The 17370-nt window shown below is 42.5% G+C and overlaps 2 protein-coding genes across 3 annotated transcripts in view; both read right to left on the bottom strand.

Annotated features, from left to right (window-relative positions):
- brpf1.S (bromodomain and PHD finger containing 1 S homeolog) overlaps window positions 1–3357 on the bottom strand; it is a 53605-nt gene extending 50248 nt beyond the window's left edge. Inside the window, exons 1-2 of the mRNA XM_018261440.2 lie at window positions 3155–3357; window positions 958–1566 (exon numbers count right to left, since the gene is read on the bottom strand). Of these exons, the coding sequence (XP_018116929.1) occupies window positions 958–1559 (602 nt within the window). The 5' untranslated portion in view covers window positions 1560–1566; window positions 3155–3357. The remainder of the gene's footprint in view (window positions 1–957; window positions 1567–3154) is intronic.
- An 11070-nt stretch (window positions 3358–14427) lies between these two features.
- Window positions 14428–17370, bottom strand: part of il17rc.S (interleukin 17 receptor C S homeolog) — a 58405-nt gene continuing 55462 nt past the window's right edge. For both annotated transcript variants that reach the window (XM_041561755.1, XM_041561756.1), the window contains one exon: window positions 14428–16060. In XM_041561755.1, coding sequence (XP_041417689.1) covers window positions 15387–16060 — 674 coding nt within the window. In that variant the 3' untranslated portion in view covers window positions 14428–15386. The remainder of the gene's footprint in view (window positions 16061–17370) is intronic.

The following is a 17370-nucleotide window of genomic DNA, read 5'->3' as shown; positions in this document are numbered from 1 at the left end:
CCTGCCAATTACAGCCATTCCCCCCCACGTTGCATTGTCTGGGGCATTGTAAATGAGTCCTTTTGTTTTTTTCCTATATTTTTTTTATTTTCTAGCTTGCCAAGCAAAGCAGTGATGCAGCTCTCATAAGAATTAAAGTACAAGGAAGGGTAAAATCACAGGAGCCGTTTATTGTACCCATTTGCTGAAAACGTCACTGGCCTAATGGTACTTTTGTTTAAGCACCACAAACTAATCTTCATTCTACTATGGCCTTGGACCAGCATATCTACAGTAGAGTGAAAACGTCAGTTTTGTAATTTAAGTTTAGCATTTCACTCGACTGAACACAGGCAGCCACTGTGAAGATTATTGCATATGTGCTGCTCTACAGTAGTACCCAGGGGGGCAATGCACCTTTCAGCTAACAGGAGAATGAGCTGGGGTATCAGGTAAACTATTATAATCTTGTAGGGTTCACGTATTCAAAACAAGCGGAATCTATATGATGTACTAACCATATAGGGGAAACAGGAGAATGAGCTGAGGTATCAGGTTAACTATTACAATCTTGAAGGTTTCCCGTGTTTAGAACAAGCGGAGTCTATATGAAGTACTAACCATAAGGGAGGAACTCCACGATGCGTCCGTCTGGTGCCGACACGTCGCCATTCGTGTCGGATGTTGTGAAGATAACAGGATGTGAAAGAGAAATCGCAGGTAAGAACTACATTTATCCGACACTCTGATAAATGTAGTTCTTACCTGCGATTTTTCCTTCACTTCCTGTTTCTTCAGAACATCCGACACGTCGCATGCGTTTTGTCGCATGGCGATGTGTCGGCACCAGCCGCATCGTGGAGTTCCTCCCATATAGGGGAAACTACATCCTATATTTAAACATATGAAATTTTTTTTAATGTAGAGAATTTCATGAACACACATTTTTCACAGTGAAAGCTTTCCCCGATCCCTTACCTGTAGTAGGAAGAAGGCCGTGGAGGAGCATCTGGTGTATTCAATTCAAGCTCTCGGTACACAACCTCTGGGAGTTTTGTGGTGGCTCCTGCGGTGGCATTGTGGTGATGATGATGGTTGGAGTCTTTTCTTTTATCCTTGCTTTTGTGCTTTCCCGACTTAGGAGTGGTTGCAGGTGTGTCATTATTTTCCTTATTGCTTCCATTTTCAGGAGTTTCTTCAGGTGGATCATCGTCCTCAGAAACAACATCCAAGCAGTCGAATATACTAATACGATGCAAACGCCCGTGTAATTCCACCTCCACCAATCTCTGGGCCTGGGCGTACGTCATCACCTCCCGGGTTGGAGACTGAGACACTTCGGAGTTGGTCGGTGACTGCTTATTTGCAGATCGGGGATGCCGGCCCTTCTTTTTGGATTTGCGGATGGGAGTCTGCTGCTGCAGAGGTGGGTTGTCATGATCGTAGTGGTACAAGTGGTACTCGATCCCACTGTAGCTCTTGTAGATCTTTCGGCAGGTCTCCACTGGGCATTCATAGGGAGGTTTTGTGGCTCTCAAATTGTGGCAAAATGTCTTCACATCAAAGTCAACACCCATCATGTTACATCTGGGAGAGAAATAAATAAGAATTATTGCGTAGAGCACCATCAGGCAATACTTGCACATATTCCCTATACTGCATTAATAGATGGTATCTTTTAAAAATGAAGGCCTTTAAATGCTTCTCATTCAGGCCATGAATTAATGGGCATTCTCCCTAATGTGTACTGAATGAAAAGCATTTATAGGGGTGGTTCACCTTTGGGATAACTTTTAGTAGGATGTAGAGAGGGATATTCTGAAACAATTTGTAATTGGTTTTCATTTTTTATTATGTAAGGTTTTTGAGTTATTTAGCTTTTTATTCAGCAGCTCTTCTGGTAGCTAGAGTCCAAATTCCCCTAGCAACTGTGCATTGCTTTGAACAAGAGACTGGAATATGAATAAGAGAGGGCCTGAATATTAAAATGAGCAATATCAATACATTTGTAGCCTTACAAGTGATTTGCTCTTTAGAAGTGACGCCCATTTGAAAGCTGCAAAGAGTCAGAAGAAAAAGGCAAATTATAAAAAATAAATCACGAATACCAACTGAAAAGTTGCTTAGAATCGGCCATTCTAGAACATACGAAAAGTTACCTTAAAGGTGAACCACCCCTTTAAGTTAATTTTTAGTAATGTCACAGAATCGCCAATTTGAAGCATCTTTTCATTTGGTCTTCATTATTTATGCTGTATAGTTTTCGAATGATCTGGCCGCTTCTTCTGACTCTGTACGGCTTTCAAGTCGACATCTAAAGTTCCCCATAGATGCGACGATTCTTCTTGCCGGACGACCGATTTTAGCTTAGTCCGACCATTCCTTCCAAATTATCGAGCGGTTAGTGGGATTCGAACGATCGTACATCTTATGATTCTTCGGCCGACATCTGTCAGGAAATTGATGGGCCAGGTCAAAAAATCTTTGTCGGTCCCAGTGCAATCTATCTGTTTGCAGGGCCAAGCAGGCAGCTCCCCTTTGTTTTCCTGGCAAATTGGTCTTTTTAGTTGATGGTCAATTCGTATGATCGTACGATCGTTCCGAGAAAATCGTGGTCTCACGATGACGATCGGATCTTGTAAAAATCTCAACATCTACGGCCATCTTAAAACCAGATGTTCTACAAGGCTACAAATTGTTATAACTACTTTTGCTTTCTACTCATGCCCTCTCCTATTTATATTCCAGGTTCTTACCCTCGCCTGGTTGCTATGGTAAGTTGGACCCTAGCAACCAGACTGCTGAAATTGCAAACTGTAGAGCTGCTGAATAAAAGCAAAATAACTCTAAAACCACAAATAATAAAACATGAAAACCAATTGCAAATTGTCTCAGAATATCACTTTGTACATCCTACTAAAAGTTACTTCAGAAGATGAACAACCCCTTTATTTTAAAGATTCCCTCTCATGGCGGTTTTGTGTGAGGCTGAATGGTGGCACAATCGATACTCGCCGCCTCATGGGGCGTTTTGGTGGGAATGAAGAGTATTGCAGTGAAACAATGGCTGGTTGAGGATTATCCCTGAAGTAAAAACTAACCAGTCCGCGATTTTGGCGCCTGAAACGCTCTCTGCCCCTCCCCGTGTACAGCGAATCCCTTCAGTTCTCCTCACCTGGCCTACACCGCCCGCCAGTCCCGCTCTCGGCGGGGCAGTCCCGATATTCTTAACAAAACCAGCAGTCCAGGATCGCTGCTTAATCGTCCCCCAGCGCCATTATTGTTCAGCGCCTTGGTTCCTGCCTGACAGCGAATCCCACACAGCATAGCAAATCGCATCTCGCGCGATGGTGACGTCACGACTGCACGTAGTATGCGCAGAGACGCTGCACGTAAGCCGCCTGGCGGGAGCGTTACGCAAAGGAGTTTAATGGAGCACAAACATAAGCTGCTGGCAACAGGCACTAGGCTTGGCTGGCTGCAAGTGTCCACTCTCACACCATATTACTTTTGCTCGTACCTCCTACTTTCCTCACGAAATAAAGGCAGTTGCCAGATTAGTGAAAATGACCATAAGTGAAGTAAAAAAGTGTTGGGCTCCTAGATTTTTCAGTTCAGGGACATAAGGGGCTAGTTGAGTGCGAGAAATGGCCAAAAGTGAGTGCAAGTGTCTGCTCACAAGTATTTTTAGTTGCGTGCGGCTCCTACTTTCATCAGTGAGAAAAAGCCACAGGCAGTTAAGGAGATAATTCTGTGACAGGAAAAGGGGCGAATTTAGAAGTGAAAATTGATTGAAAGGAATGTTTTACTCTTCCCATCTTTAACCCAGGGGAGTATTTATATTAGGGATGCATTGAATCCCCTATTTTGGATTCGGCAGAACCTCGGAATCCTTTGCAAAAGATTCGGCCCAATACCGAACTGAACCCTAATTTTTTATTTCCATGTTTTGTGGCAAAAAGTCACGCATTTCCCTCCCCTAATTAGCGTATGCAAATTAGGACTTGGTTCGGTCGAATCCTGCTGAAAAAGGCAGAATCCTGGCCGAATCCCGAACCGAAATCCTGGATTTGGTGCAACCCTAATTTATATCAAGGCACAACTAGGACAGCAGGTTTTGGGGGTCGGCCCTCGGGTACCTATAAATGTATTTTTTAAATTTAAAAAAAAAAACGCCCAGCCTCTTGAGCTGGAGGGTAGGGGGCCAGGCTGGTTTGCGCACACGTTGCGTGACGTCACTTCTGAGACAACTATGCATGTGACGCTCTGATGTCATGTGCGCAATGTAGGGGGCGTGTTTAGGTAGGTGCCTAGGTAGGGTTGCCACCTGGCCGGTAAAAATGACAGTTGATCCCAATGTTATTAAAAGGGAAAAAAAATAAATGTATAGGTATTTTTTTCCAGAAAAGGTGGCAACCCTATGCCTAGGGCAGTGTCACCGTTGGCACACTAAATTCAGAACTGATGCTAAACACCCTGTTCTCGGCTCTTGCTTCTGCCTTTAACAGCCGCCTTTCACCTCGGGATGAGCCCTCGGCTAGTCGGATGCCGCCAGGTCTTATTGAGAGAGGTGCAAAGCGAAGGGTTCTGAACAAGCAAAGGGGCACAACAGTAAAGCAGAAGTCTTTTGGGCAGAAGGTCGCAGTACAAGGCATAGACAGGAAACAAAGTCAGATCAGGTCGGGGCAGGCAGATTACAAGCGAAGTCAAAACAGGCAAGGGTCAAACCAGGAGATCGATCAGACAGGATACGGAATAGAGAAGTCGGTTAGTCAAAGTCAAAGTAAAGACGTGACGTTTCGGTCCACACAGGGACCTTTTTGAGAAAGGTCCCTTTGTGGACTGAAACGTCACGTTGGCTTTACATGTGATTTCTTCAATACACTTTGACTATTCATGAAATATCTCGGTGTTGCTGGTCATTTTTTCCAATATTTGATTTTGTTACCTTGCACCCGAGTTGAAACAGAAAGAGCGGAGTGCTGCCCACATGGACTTGCCTGGATAACTATGATCAAATCTTACATCTTGCCTGAACAGTGGGAAGAGAGCAGCCCAGAAGCAGGAAGTTTATGGGCAAGTTCTTGGGGGAACTCATTTGCTGGGGTGGGAAATGGACCCAAGTTTGATTTAATATAATGTAACAATGGAAAATTACTCTTCTGAGCACTGGTGCATGTTTTCAGATTTCATTATTATGTTTTCACACTGTCTGCTTCATTAAGGATTTTCTGTTCTCTATGACTCTCGCCTTGTCTCAACAGCAGGGGGAGCTTGGGTTAATACATTTATAATACACAAAAGCCATGAATAACCTGTAAATTATATCCTTATAAACGATGAGTTCTGATGTCATCAGTTATAAACGGTGAGTTCTGATGTAATTTCTGTCACATGACTCACTGAAACTTGTGTATTATAATAAATAAAGTACCCCCAGTTGCAAAATATGAGGATATTAGAAGTTACCTCGGAGTTCCATGACCTGTATAAAAACCCTTGGCCTTCGGCCTCGTGTTTTTATATGGTCATGAAACTCCTTGGTAACTTATAATTTCCTTATATTTTACAAGAGGGGGTACTTTATTCACTATATTATTGTAGCTGTGTAAAAAAATACTTATACAGGTATAGCATCCGTTATCCTGAAACCCGTTATCCAGAATGCTCCGAATTACACTACAGTAGTGTATGCTCCCATACACTACATTTTATCAAAATAATCCACATTTGTAAAAAATGATTTCCTTTTTCTCTGTAATAATAAAACAGTACCTTGTACTTAAGATATAATGAATCCTTATTGGAAGTAAAATCAGCCTATTGAGTTTATTTAAGGTTTACATGATTTTATCGTAGACTTAAGGTATAAAGATCCAAATTACAGAAAGACGCAGGTCCCGAGCATGTAACAGGTTCCATACCTGTATTACAAAAAAATTTAAATTGCAAAAGTGCTCAGAAGAGCAGGGCCTATGCCCTTTTTTAAAGCGTGTCCCATGTTTGTAAGAAATCTTCCTGCTGCTGTGAATGAGAGGACCAGCCTGTGACACAGTGAGCAGAGCACTAAAAGCAGACATGGTCCTGGTAAACCTCAATCCTAAAAGTGTCTCCTATCCAGGCCCGGATTTGTGGAAAGGCCACCTAGGCCCGGGCCTAGGGCGGCAGGATTTTAGGGGGTGGCACGCTGCCCAACCACACCCACATTGGTTCAACCAACCACACCCACATTGGGGATGCGCTGGAGATTCAATCATTTTTTAAATTTCCCGTGCGCCAATCCCCATTGCTCCAGTGCAGACAGGGCCGGAACTAGGGGTAGGCAGAATAGGCACGTGCCTAGGGCGCAAAGCTGGGGGGCGCCAGGCACGTACCTGCTCTGACGCCTACCCCATTGTCCGGTCCCGTCTCTCTCTGACTGCCATGAATATTTTTTTGTAATAATGCGCTTCTGCCCATGTGCTCACGTACTTTCACACATGCGCACCAGAGCACGGTTTCGCGCATGCACACCCAAGCACGCACTCAGCCGGTGCCGTGCCCGGCCAGGTTGCTAGGGCGTCTGGCTGGGTTGGCCCGGCTCTGAGTGCAGATGAGATGAAATTTGCACGAATAAAGGGGAGGGGACAGGGGCAATGAACGGCAGTGGGCCTAGGGGCTCCCACTATGTAAATCCGGCCCTGCTCCTATCCAGTATCGGACTGGGACACCAGGGGTCCACTCAAAAACCTTAGACCAGGGGCCCACCAAAGAACCATAGACCAGGGGCCCACTCTCAGTACTATTATTATTATTCTCCTCACTCAACCTCTATTCTCCTAGTCTTCATTCTTTACATACTATAATCTATTATTCCATCTATTTAGCATCTTTGTTGTCATAGAAATAGGAAATGGCCATGATATAGGCCAAATCTTTAGCAGCACAAGGGCCTCCTGACACCTGGGCACACCGGGAGTTTTGCTGGTATCCCGGTGGGCCAGTCCAACACTGCTCTTATCACTTTAATTCTCAAAGAGTCAGGTCTCAAACCAATACGCCTCAGTAGTAATATAGGATACAGAATGCCATAGTCAGGCAACCTGTGGCCAAAAGGAGGTTTAGAGGGGGTTGCAGTTCAACAAAGCTATGGGTCAATCAAGCTTACTGAATGCTTTACAGGAGAGACTGTTATACATGGCAGTATACAGCGCTGGGCCTAGATTTAGTGTCCATTGCACCCCTCTAACAAAAAAACCCCATCTAAAGTCTCAATCACATTAACATACACTATGGTCAATTATACATATAAAGATAATTATTCCTGCTCCCATGCTGTAATTTAACCACTATCTCCTACTAAACGAGAGCCCATCAGTAGCAACATCCTTTCCTTGACTAAAATAGGAATAATGTATGATATCTGGGTCACTTGGTGGATTAAAATATAGGTGGAATAAATTGAAATGAGACCAATTATTTAAATACACAATATGGACCACCGGTCACATTTTTAAATGAATAGTGTTTTTGAACCAATATAAACCTATAAAAAGCAACAGGAGTCAGGGAACCCATTAGCTTCTGTTTAAGACTTCTTCCCACCAAGCATTTACAAAACCCATTATCCAGAAATCTCCAAATTACAGAAAGCCTGTCTCCCACAGAATGATTTCCCTTTTCTCTGTAATAATAAAACAGTTCCTTGTACTTGATCCGAACGAAGACCTAATTAATCCTTATTGGAAGCAAAACCAGCCTATTGTGTTTATTTAATATTTCCCTAATTTTTATAGTAGATCCACCAGAATGGCAGAAAGTACAAAACCCACAACATTTGAAACATTACTCGCACATAACCCATGCAGCCCCAAAGGCATAGCGAGGATCTATATAAGATGCTAACGAAGGAGGACACCGGCACTAAACCAAAGCACTTTGAAAAGTGGGTGCAAGACCTCCAAATTACAATATCCATGCTACAGTGGCAAAAAATGGCAAATATTGCCTACAAACTCTCAAAATGTATGAACCACATTGAAAATGCTAAATCACGAACTTAAAGGCTACCCGAAACAAGTATGTAGGGACCTATAGGAGAACTACATACAAAAGGTAGGGGATTAACTCTATAGGGATATCCTATCCCTATAGAGTTAATCCCCTACCTTTTGTATGTAGTTCTCTTTTCCCCTGTTATTGGGCCAAGCCCTTCTAACTGGTAAAGTGTAACACCTACACCTATTGGACAAAAAGTGTAATGACACTCCCCTGCCACACTGCTATATAGTGTTGTGCAGGGAGTGTCCTCTTCCTCTTTGGCTCCTGGTGCTGCTGCTAGGTGAATCCCCATTGAGCCTGGGATCACCATAGGCCCCAGTAAGCATTTACCCCAGAGGGACCTGACACCTTTGGTGCTAAGTCGGGGACCAGGTAACCCCATGAAGGAGGACCAGCTAAGATAGTAAGATCTTGTTATAGACTCTCTAGGAGAGTGAGACAGAGAGGTGTAGCAGAAAGAGCAGTTGTCGCTCCAACGAGGATTGTAGGAGGAAGTAGCTTCCCACAAGGCCTGTTTGCCTTTAGAGCAGGGAACTCAGTTGATAGGCATCTAGGTTAACAAAGGACTACCTGTACCCTACCTGATTGATCCCGATCCCCTCACTGGCAACGTCGGTTAAACTGGGAATTGATGTACACCTATCTGCAATATCCTTTGGGAGTCGCTTCTGTCTGACTGTGAACCTTGTAAGGTCCAAAGCGATTCCATCTGCTGTGTCCTATGTATATTTGTAAGTAAACCTGTGGTCATTTGCCTCTGGCATAATAAATCTGTGCTCCTGTTTTACTATCTAAGAACCTCCTGGCTTCCATTATTCTATTTTTACATTTATATGCCTGTGAGTTGTAGTTCAACTACAGTTTAAAGGGGAAAGCTTCCATTTGGCGAAGGCTCTGCCCTGGGTGAGGATTCGCAATGTAACCCATGCTCACTACCTAGCTGGTCACCCTTAACTCCTAATTGGCAGAATAGGCCAAGAAAGCTGACATTTCACATACTGACAGCAACCAGGCTCTTAATCCCAAGATACTGGAAAACAACGGAAGTACCCAGCAAAAGGGAACTCTAATAGATTCAAACCTCAAACCTTTTTATAGCAGTCGAAAGAAACATCACAGAACACCTCAAACAACCACCTTAAAAATATTTTTCAACCTTGTCCTAGCAAAGAAATAGGAATATAGGTGGGCTGTTTTGGGTCTCATTTATTTCAGTTAACCTGGCCACATACACTCCTTTGTGCAATGCATGGTGTGTATTCAGGGTTGGATGAAGATAAAGGAACTGCACTTGCCCTGACAATCACCTAGGTTCGGAGTGCCCATACTTTACTAATAGAGAGTCTACTTCTAGTGATGTTGTCCCATTATGATCTACATCCATAAAAGCATTGTTAGCATTATGTTCCATTGAAACTATTACTTAAATACTGATTAATGGGAAAATGTATATTGCTATATTTAACAATATTTCTTATGTAACTTTAACATAATAAATATCTGAATGATCCCCAGCTAAAGGTGTACTGATAGATCCTAATCTACCTTTTGGACACCCCTGACCTATGTGGTTATGTAATAAAAGATACTTTTTTTGCCCAGGAGCAGTAACATGAGAAAGGATAAAAATTCTGTTTATACAGATCCCCCGGGAGCCCTAGGGTTGCCACTTTTTCCCCTGGTGGAGACCAGGCAGGGCCATGTCATCAAGGGGGTGTGGCCGTGACATCAAGGGGCGGGATCATGATACTGAGGGCCAGGGCCATGATGTTGAGGGGTGGCGGCGTGATGTAGAGGGGTAGGGATATGACAATCGGCTTGTCAATCATGGGGAATCCTGCCCTGTTTTCCTTATTTGGAAAACCGGGCAGGAAGTTTTGACCCGGGCAGCCCTTACAAATACCGAGCTGTCTGGGTCAAAACCGGAACAGGTGGCAACCCTAGGTTGCCCCCTTTCCTCCCGACTAACTCTGGGAGTGGAGGCGGATCCGTGACATAGCAGGAGCAGGGCCCTGTTGTAGTAGGGGTGGGGTGTAATGTAGAGGGGTGGGTGCTATATCAACCTCAGGGAATCTGGCCTGGTTTCCTAATTAGGGAAACCGGGCAGACAGTTTTGACCTGTACAGCCCTTCAAAAGAACTGTGCTGCAACGCTAGGGAGCCCCTGACTTGGATGGATTCTGTTCTCAAGCTAGCTTGGTCATATCACCTTGACCTTGAGGAAGAACCATCTCATTGGGTATCTGAGCAGTTCTTTGTTTTTCTGTGCTATGAACGGATATCTCTATGCTCTTGCAATGGTAATGCCCTTTTACTCCCGTAAGTTCTGATGTCATTGGTTCCCAAGTTTATAAAAACTCTGTGATTTCTTTGTTTAGGGTTCTGACTCTTTGTGAGTTCAGTATCCACAGAGCTTGTGTCAAATATACTCTATCTTTTCACCTCAAGTGGTCCCACAACAAACCCATAACAACCAATCAGCAGGAAGCATTTACTGGTAACCTGCTTCAAAGCAAATATCTTATTGTTTGCTATGGGTTTCTGCTCCTGGGCAAACTGAGTCCTTATGGGATGATAGTCTCTAATCTGCACAGCCCAGGTTATACGAAGAGTCAATGAAGGGACCTATTAACCCTGCTGTGGAGATAAACATAATTGGCGATATTGCCCATAGCAACCAATCATTCTTTGCTTTTGTTTTCCAACTTGTAGGTGAATGTTGAAATCTAATTCCTATGGGCAACATCACCAGTGATTCTTTTCTCCAATGTTTTACACAGCATGATAAATAGACCACATCAGTCTTCTTCACTGTCACTATCAGGAAGTGATGAGAAGTAGGAAGAGAGTTAGCCAATCAGGATAAAACGCCTGAGTCACAGGGTCAGTAGATTGAGACAGTTAAGTAATGGGAAGGAGGAAGAGCAATTAACCAATCAGGACTGAGACACTAGTAGGTGGGAAATCCAGGAAGTGATGGGAAGAAGGAAGTTCTTTAGTTATTAAGTGATGGGGACTGACCCATAAAGGGAATCACAGTTTGTGCCAATAAGTGAAGTGTCGTGGATACACCAACCACTGACCAGTCATTGAGCACTGGGAAGATACCCCGTGGATTGCATTACCCAAAGACATATTACAAATACAAGAAAATAAATGATTTAATAATCATCTCCAAGAAGCTTGAAGTTATCCAGAAAGCTTCAAATTACAGAAAGGCTGTCTCCCATAGACTACATGTTATCCTAATAATCCAAATTTAAAAAAATGATTACCTTTGTCTCTGTAATAATAAAACAGTAACTTGTACTTGATCCCAACTAAGATATAATTAATCCTTATTGGAAGCAAAACCAGCCTATTGGGTTTATTTAATGTTTACATGATTTTCTAGTAGACTTAGGCTAAGGGCACACTAGGCGATAGCGCCGCGATTTGACTTTTAATCCGCAATCGCTGTGGAAACTTTGGCGCTGGCGTCTATGGGGAATCGCGTCAAATCGCCAGCGTAAAAACACACGCGGCGATCTTTTTTCTATTGTCGCTCGAAATCGCCTAGCGAGGCGATTTCGAGCGACAATAGAAAAAAGATCGCCGCGTGTGTTTTTACGCTCGCGATTCCCCATAGACGCCAGCGCAAAAGTTTCCACAGCGATTGCGGATTAAAAGTCGCGGCGAAAAGTCGCCGCGAGTCAAATCGCGGCGCTATCGCCTATTGTGCCCTTAGCCTTAAGGTATGAAGATCCAAATTACGGAAAACTATTGCAGCATCAATCAGAACATTAAAGGAGAAGGAAAGTCGTTTAGCCCTTGGGGGTGCCAAATGTTAGGTACCCCCAAGTGATTGTATTGACTTCCCGGGCGGTGTTCCTATCAGCAGAAAACTGCACTGGCCTGGGGTTATACTAGTGAGCACCACGGAGCGATCCATTTCCGGCTTCTTCTGGAAATTAAAACGAGTCCAGTGCTGTCAGCAGTAACATGCTTCTCAAAAGGAGTACACATGTAGTTGAAAAGCAGAGTTCACCTTCCATTAAGTTTATTAAACAAAAGAGTGCAGCCTCAGGGTCTGCATCCACTGTAGTTACACCACTGCTTAAAGGAGACCTATCACCTAAAGAAATAAATCCAAATTCATTCCAATTGTGTTTGTCAAGCAAATTAAACATTACTTATACCGTGTAAATGATTTTCCTTCAGTCTTGGAATTACACATAAAGCAGGCAACTGCCATTTTGTGTTGTTAAAAGGGGTTGTTCACCTTTAAATTAACCTTTACATTAACTTTAATATGATATAGAGAATAATATTCTCAGACAATCAGCAAATGGTTTCATTTTTTATTATTTGTGGTTTTTGAGTTATTTAGCTTTTTATTCAGCAGCTCTCCAGTTTGCAATTTCAGCTATCTGGTGGCTAGGGTCCAAATTACTCTAGCAACCATGCATTCATTTTAACGAGAGAAAGGACTATTAATAGGAGAGGCCTGAATAGAAAGATTAGTAATAAAAAGTAGCAATAACAATAGATGTGTAGCCTTACAGAGCATTTGTTTTTTAGATGGGGCCAGTGACCCCTGGAAAGAGTCAGAAGAAAAAGGCAAATAATTCAAAAACTATAAAAAAGAAAAAATGAACGTAAAATGAAAAGTAGCTTAGAATTAGTTATTCTATAACATACTTAAAGTTACTGTAAAGGTGAACCACCCAGGACTGGAACTAGGAGTAGGCAGAAGAGATACCTGCCTAGGGCGTAACAATAGGGGGCACTGGACAGGTAAAGGGTCTTCTGCCTACCCCTAGTTCGAATTCACTCCCCGTCTGCTGCTCTCTCCTCCCTCCCTGACTCTCATCTGCTACTGGGTATGTGTGCACACGCACTTGCATGCGAGGGGGACGTGTGGTTGCCAGTCGAGTTGCCTAGGGTGCCCAGTTGGCTTGGCCTGGCCCTGGAATCACCACTTTAAGGCAAGCTTGGCATCATCACAAAATCTTGTTTATGTGGCAGAATAGGGGACTAAATGGATATACCCATTCCTCATGCACTGGCTAGACAATTAGATTGTAAGAAGGGAGGGGGAATGTGGGGAGCGCAGTAACATGTAGGAAGTGCAGAAAAGAAAGTGAAATAATTGCCTGCCCTGACCTATGCCTGAGGCATAGAGGTGGGACAGGCAATATAAAATTGACAGCTAACATTTTTCAGTACCTTTTATGACAGGTATGGATGTTTTAATAAGAAAAAGATTTTGGTTCTCATGTTTAATTTGAAAGGGCTTTTACAGCTTTTTATGTCTGGGTGACAGGTCCCCTTTAAATACATTAGTGGGTGTAAAGCTTATTTATGCCTATACTAGTATTTTTCTGTATTTACAGAAAGGTAAACACTGGGGAATCGAGTAGTTATGCAGCCATTGTAATCTACAACCAATGGCATGTTATTGTTCAAAGGCAATTGTAGCCTTTGTAATGTATGATATTAGGATAATATTAGGATATTGTTGAAATGCAATATTAGGCTGAAGCCTGAATGGGCCACACAGTGTCAACTATACCCCACCTGATTGAGCATGGGACCACCCCAATAGCCATCAGACCAATATCTAAGTATCAGTCAGGGAGGCTTTAATAAGACTGCATTGGACCTGTGATGCAGTTCTTTCATGACAGGTTTGCATAAATCCATATTATGTTAAGATTATAGCCCCAATAACAATACATACATTACATCAGTGCACAACATCACAGAATGGTCATAAATGATGGTCCAGTGCTGTTTCTGAACCTGCCTGACCTGAGAAACCCAGTACAGTCATTGTTATGTGCATAAGAAATATTCTGCAGTTTAATAGGGAAACTTCACAGTATTTTCCCTAAATACATGGGGGCAAATTCATTAAAAGTCGAATATTCACCAGCGACACACTTCGGGGCCCATTTACTTAGCTCGAGTGAAGGAACAGAGGAAAAATATTTCGACTTTCGAATGTTTTTTTTGGCTACTTCGACCATCGAATGGGCTACTTCGACCTTCGACTTCGAATTGAACGATTCGAACTAAAAGTCATTCGACTATTCGATAGTCAAAGTACTGTCTCTTTAAAAAAATTCTTTGACTCCCTAGTTCGCCACCTAAAACCTACCGAGGCCAATGTTAGCCTATGGGGAAGGTCCACATAGGCTTCCTAACAATTTTCTGATTGAAGGAATATTCTTCGATCAATGGATTAAAATCCTTTGAATCGTTCGATTCGAAGGATTTAATCGTTCGATCGAACGGTTATTCCTTTGATTGTTCTTTCGTAGGAATAGCGGTAAATCCTTCGATATTCGAAGTCGAAGGATTTTACTTCGACGGTCGAATATCGAGAGTTAACCCTCAATATTCGACCCTAGGTAAATGTGCCCCTTCGTCACCACTACGCTAATTCACTAAAATGCAAAGTTGTGTCTCAGCAGCTGAACGCTGGCGAAGTTTTGCGTTAATTCACCAACATGAGCATTTCTTTTGCTAACGATCATTTGCTAACGTTCAATTCTGCCTAGTGAAACTTCGTTAGTTCTCTTATGCTTAGGTCAATTTAAACAGGTTAAGGAACATATAGGTCATACTGTATATATGTCTTTATTATAGATGTTGATGCAAATGCTTGAAGTGGCCACTTATTATTACACATGTCCAAGGAAGCAAAATAAAAACAAAAGGGATCCTCCAATGCCTTAGACTTGAGCCCACCCTAAAACAAATGTGGCAAATTGGTTAAAGAAATTGTTATCACAAAAAAGTTAAGACTTTTGAAGACAATCCTGCTTTGAAATATGAAAAAACGCCAGCGTCTTTTACAACTTTTATGAGTTTCCGGAATACAGGATATGATGTCACTGATATAAGATTGCGGAGGATGTAGCTTCATCTTATCAGTTCGCCTGGTCTGAAACTCTGGTGAAAGAGGTATTGTTGTGTAAAATTCACACTTTAGTGGATTTGCAGAGTAACGCTCGTTCACTTGAGCCAAAATTCGCCTGAAAATAGGGTGTGAAAGTGTGCTAGTGACGGTCTCTTTCACAAGCGAATTGTCGTCTACGCCTGTTTGTAAATTGGCGATGTCCCTGCGGATGAGATTTCTGGTGAATTTTCTCTAGCCACAGCCACTTCGCCCTTTAGTTAATCTGCCCCATGGAAATTAAATTGTACTTTTAAACTGAGTCAGTTTCCTCTTTAAAGAAATACGCCTTCATATTACCTATATACATGTATTCCAAGGCACCCCAAGTGTCTTTTTAAACCCCAAAGTCGGCAGGCTTACACCATGCCTTGTTTCCTTTAGAACAGCCCAGGGATTGTCCCTGTCCACATCCCGGAAGCCATTCAAATAAGCGGATGCACTTCCACTGACAAACATCCATTGGGAGTAAATGGCACGGACATCTGACTGCTAGAAAGTTCTGATATGGAAGGCGAATGGCTATTTCGTTGCCATTCACTTATGGGTCTCTGCAGGTTCTTACTGAGGTTTCCAGAGAGCTGGTGAAGCTGCTTTTTGCTAAGTTTTTCTTTGTTATTCCCTGCCAGCTCCTTCAGCAAATTCATCAGCTGTGAAGGCAAACTTAAAACAGGGACCGAATGGAAAATCTGAGGCACTTCGCTAGGCAGGAGATCAAAGCTTGCCACCAAATAGTGTCCAGGGGCCATCCCTTCTTGGAAATCAGGATACACACAGTTCAATATGGAGCCAAATGTTCCATAGGGGTCCTGGCTGAATCCATGCTGGGTGTTTGAATTCCCCCAATCATGTAATATCTGTTTGCCTCCTTCAGAGAACAGCAGAATAATGATACCGTTTTCCTTATAGATAAGGGATTTCTTCTGGTGGAACCAAGAAATGGCACCCACCTGACACATGCGGACACGGTCCCATTGATCCAGTACAACTGTCAGACTCAGCTCTTGTAAGGAAGTTGCCAGAGTGTGAACCAGACTTCCATAGGCAGGGTGATCCGGCGAGTAAAGGATGAGTACCTTCCTCTTCTGGAACACAGTATCTGAAAATAAGAGAGAAAATTGACACTAATCAGTATGGTGCTGGGCAGCAGCCAAGCTGCTTTTGGAGTTCAACAAGGAATAAGTAATCTATGGCATTATTGGGATTGTTTGGTACCTGTAGTTTTGAAATATTAGGGTTGCCAATCAGCAAGACATCATATTAGCCCAGAACCTAGTTTATTGGTCATCCTTGAAGTTTCTTTCCTCCTCTGTCACTCTTTATTTACACTATATATTACTCTGAGCTAAAACGGTAAACTCCATTATCTCTTCTGTGATGAAATTGCTGGGACAGGATCTACAATATTTCACAACTAGCGATGAGCAAATTTATTCGCCAGCCATGGAGTAGATGCGAAATTCCGAATTCGTCCAAGTGCAAATTTTGCCATGGAAAATTTGCCGCGAAAATACACCCATAAGAAAAAACGCCCATTGACTTTAACGCATTAGGACAAAAAAGTCGCCACAAGAAAAAACGCTCGTTAACTTTAACGCATTAGAACAAAAAAGTCACCATAAGAAAAAACGCCCATTAACTTTAACGCATTAGGACAAAAAAGTCGCCATAAGAAAAAACGCCCATTAACTTTAACGCATTAGGACAAAAAAGTCGCCACAAGAAAAAACGCTCGTTAACTTTAACGCATTAGAAAAAAAAGTCACCATTAGAAAAAACGCCCATTGACTTTGATAAATTAGGACAAAAAAGTCACCATAAGAAAAAACTGCTCATTGACTTTAATGCATTTTTCAAGATTTCACAGTTTTGCTGCTTTTTTGTAGTTTCTCAAATTTTTCGGCGAATTTAAACGGGACAGATTCGCTCATCACTATTCGCAACTTTCGTGCCCTTCTGGCAAGCTAAAAAACGAATGGGAATGTTTGTTAGTGGCCCTTGCTAATGACAGTTGGCCCTATGAAGAAGGAGACTAATGACAGCACCACGGAATGTTGGAACAGCAGCTAAACACCAAAGGAAGCTGCAACCTTGCTAGTGTTTGAGTACTTGCTCTCCTCCAATGTGTATGTAAATATTTGCAAATGGTTGATATTGGTGCAACACTTCTGATTTGGCCATCTCTTGATATAATCATTTTTACCTACTATACTACTATATGTCCTATTTTGGCATAGTAGTTGATAATCATGGTAATCATGCATCTGTGGCTATTACCTGTAGAGTGAAAGTACAATCATTGTAATTCTTGGGGGTATATTTATCAAAGAGTGAAGTTAGAGATCGTGAAATTCTGCCTCTCTCCATTAATTTCTATTATCAATGGGTGAAAGTGAAAGTTCATCCTTT

Source organism: Xenopus laevis, chromosome 4S (genome assembly GCF_017654675.1).
Source record: "Xenopus laevis strain J_2021 chromosome 4S, Xenopus_laevis_v10.1, whole genome shotgun sequence".
Classification (NCBI taxonomy): domain Eukaryota; kingdom Metazoa; phylum Chordata; class Amphibia; order Anura; family Pipidae; genus Xenopus; species Xenopus laevis.
The sequence above is the reverse complement of the archived record's forward strand: the minus strand, read 5'-3'. Positions and strand labels throughout refer to the sequence as shown.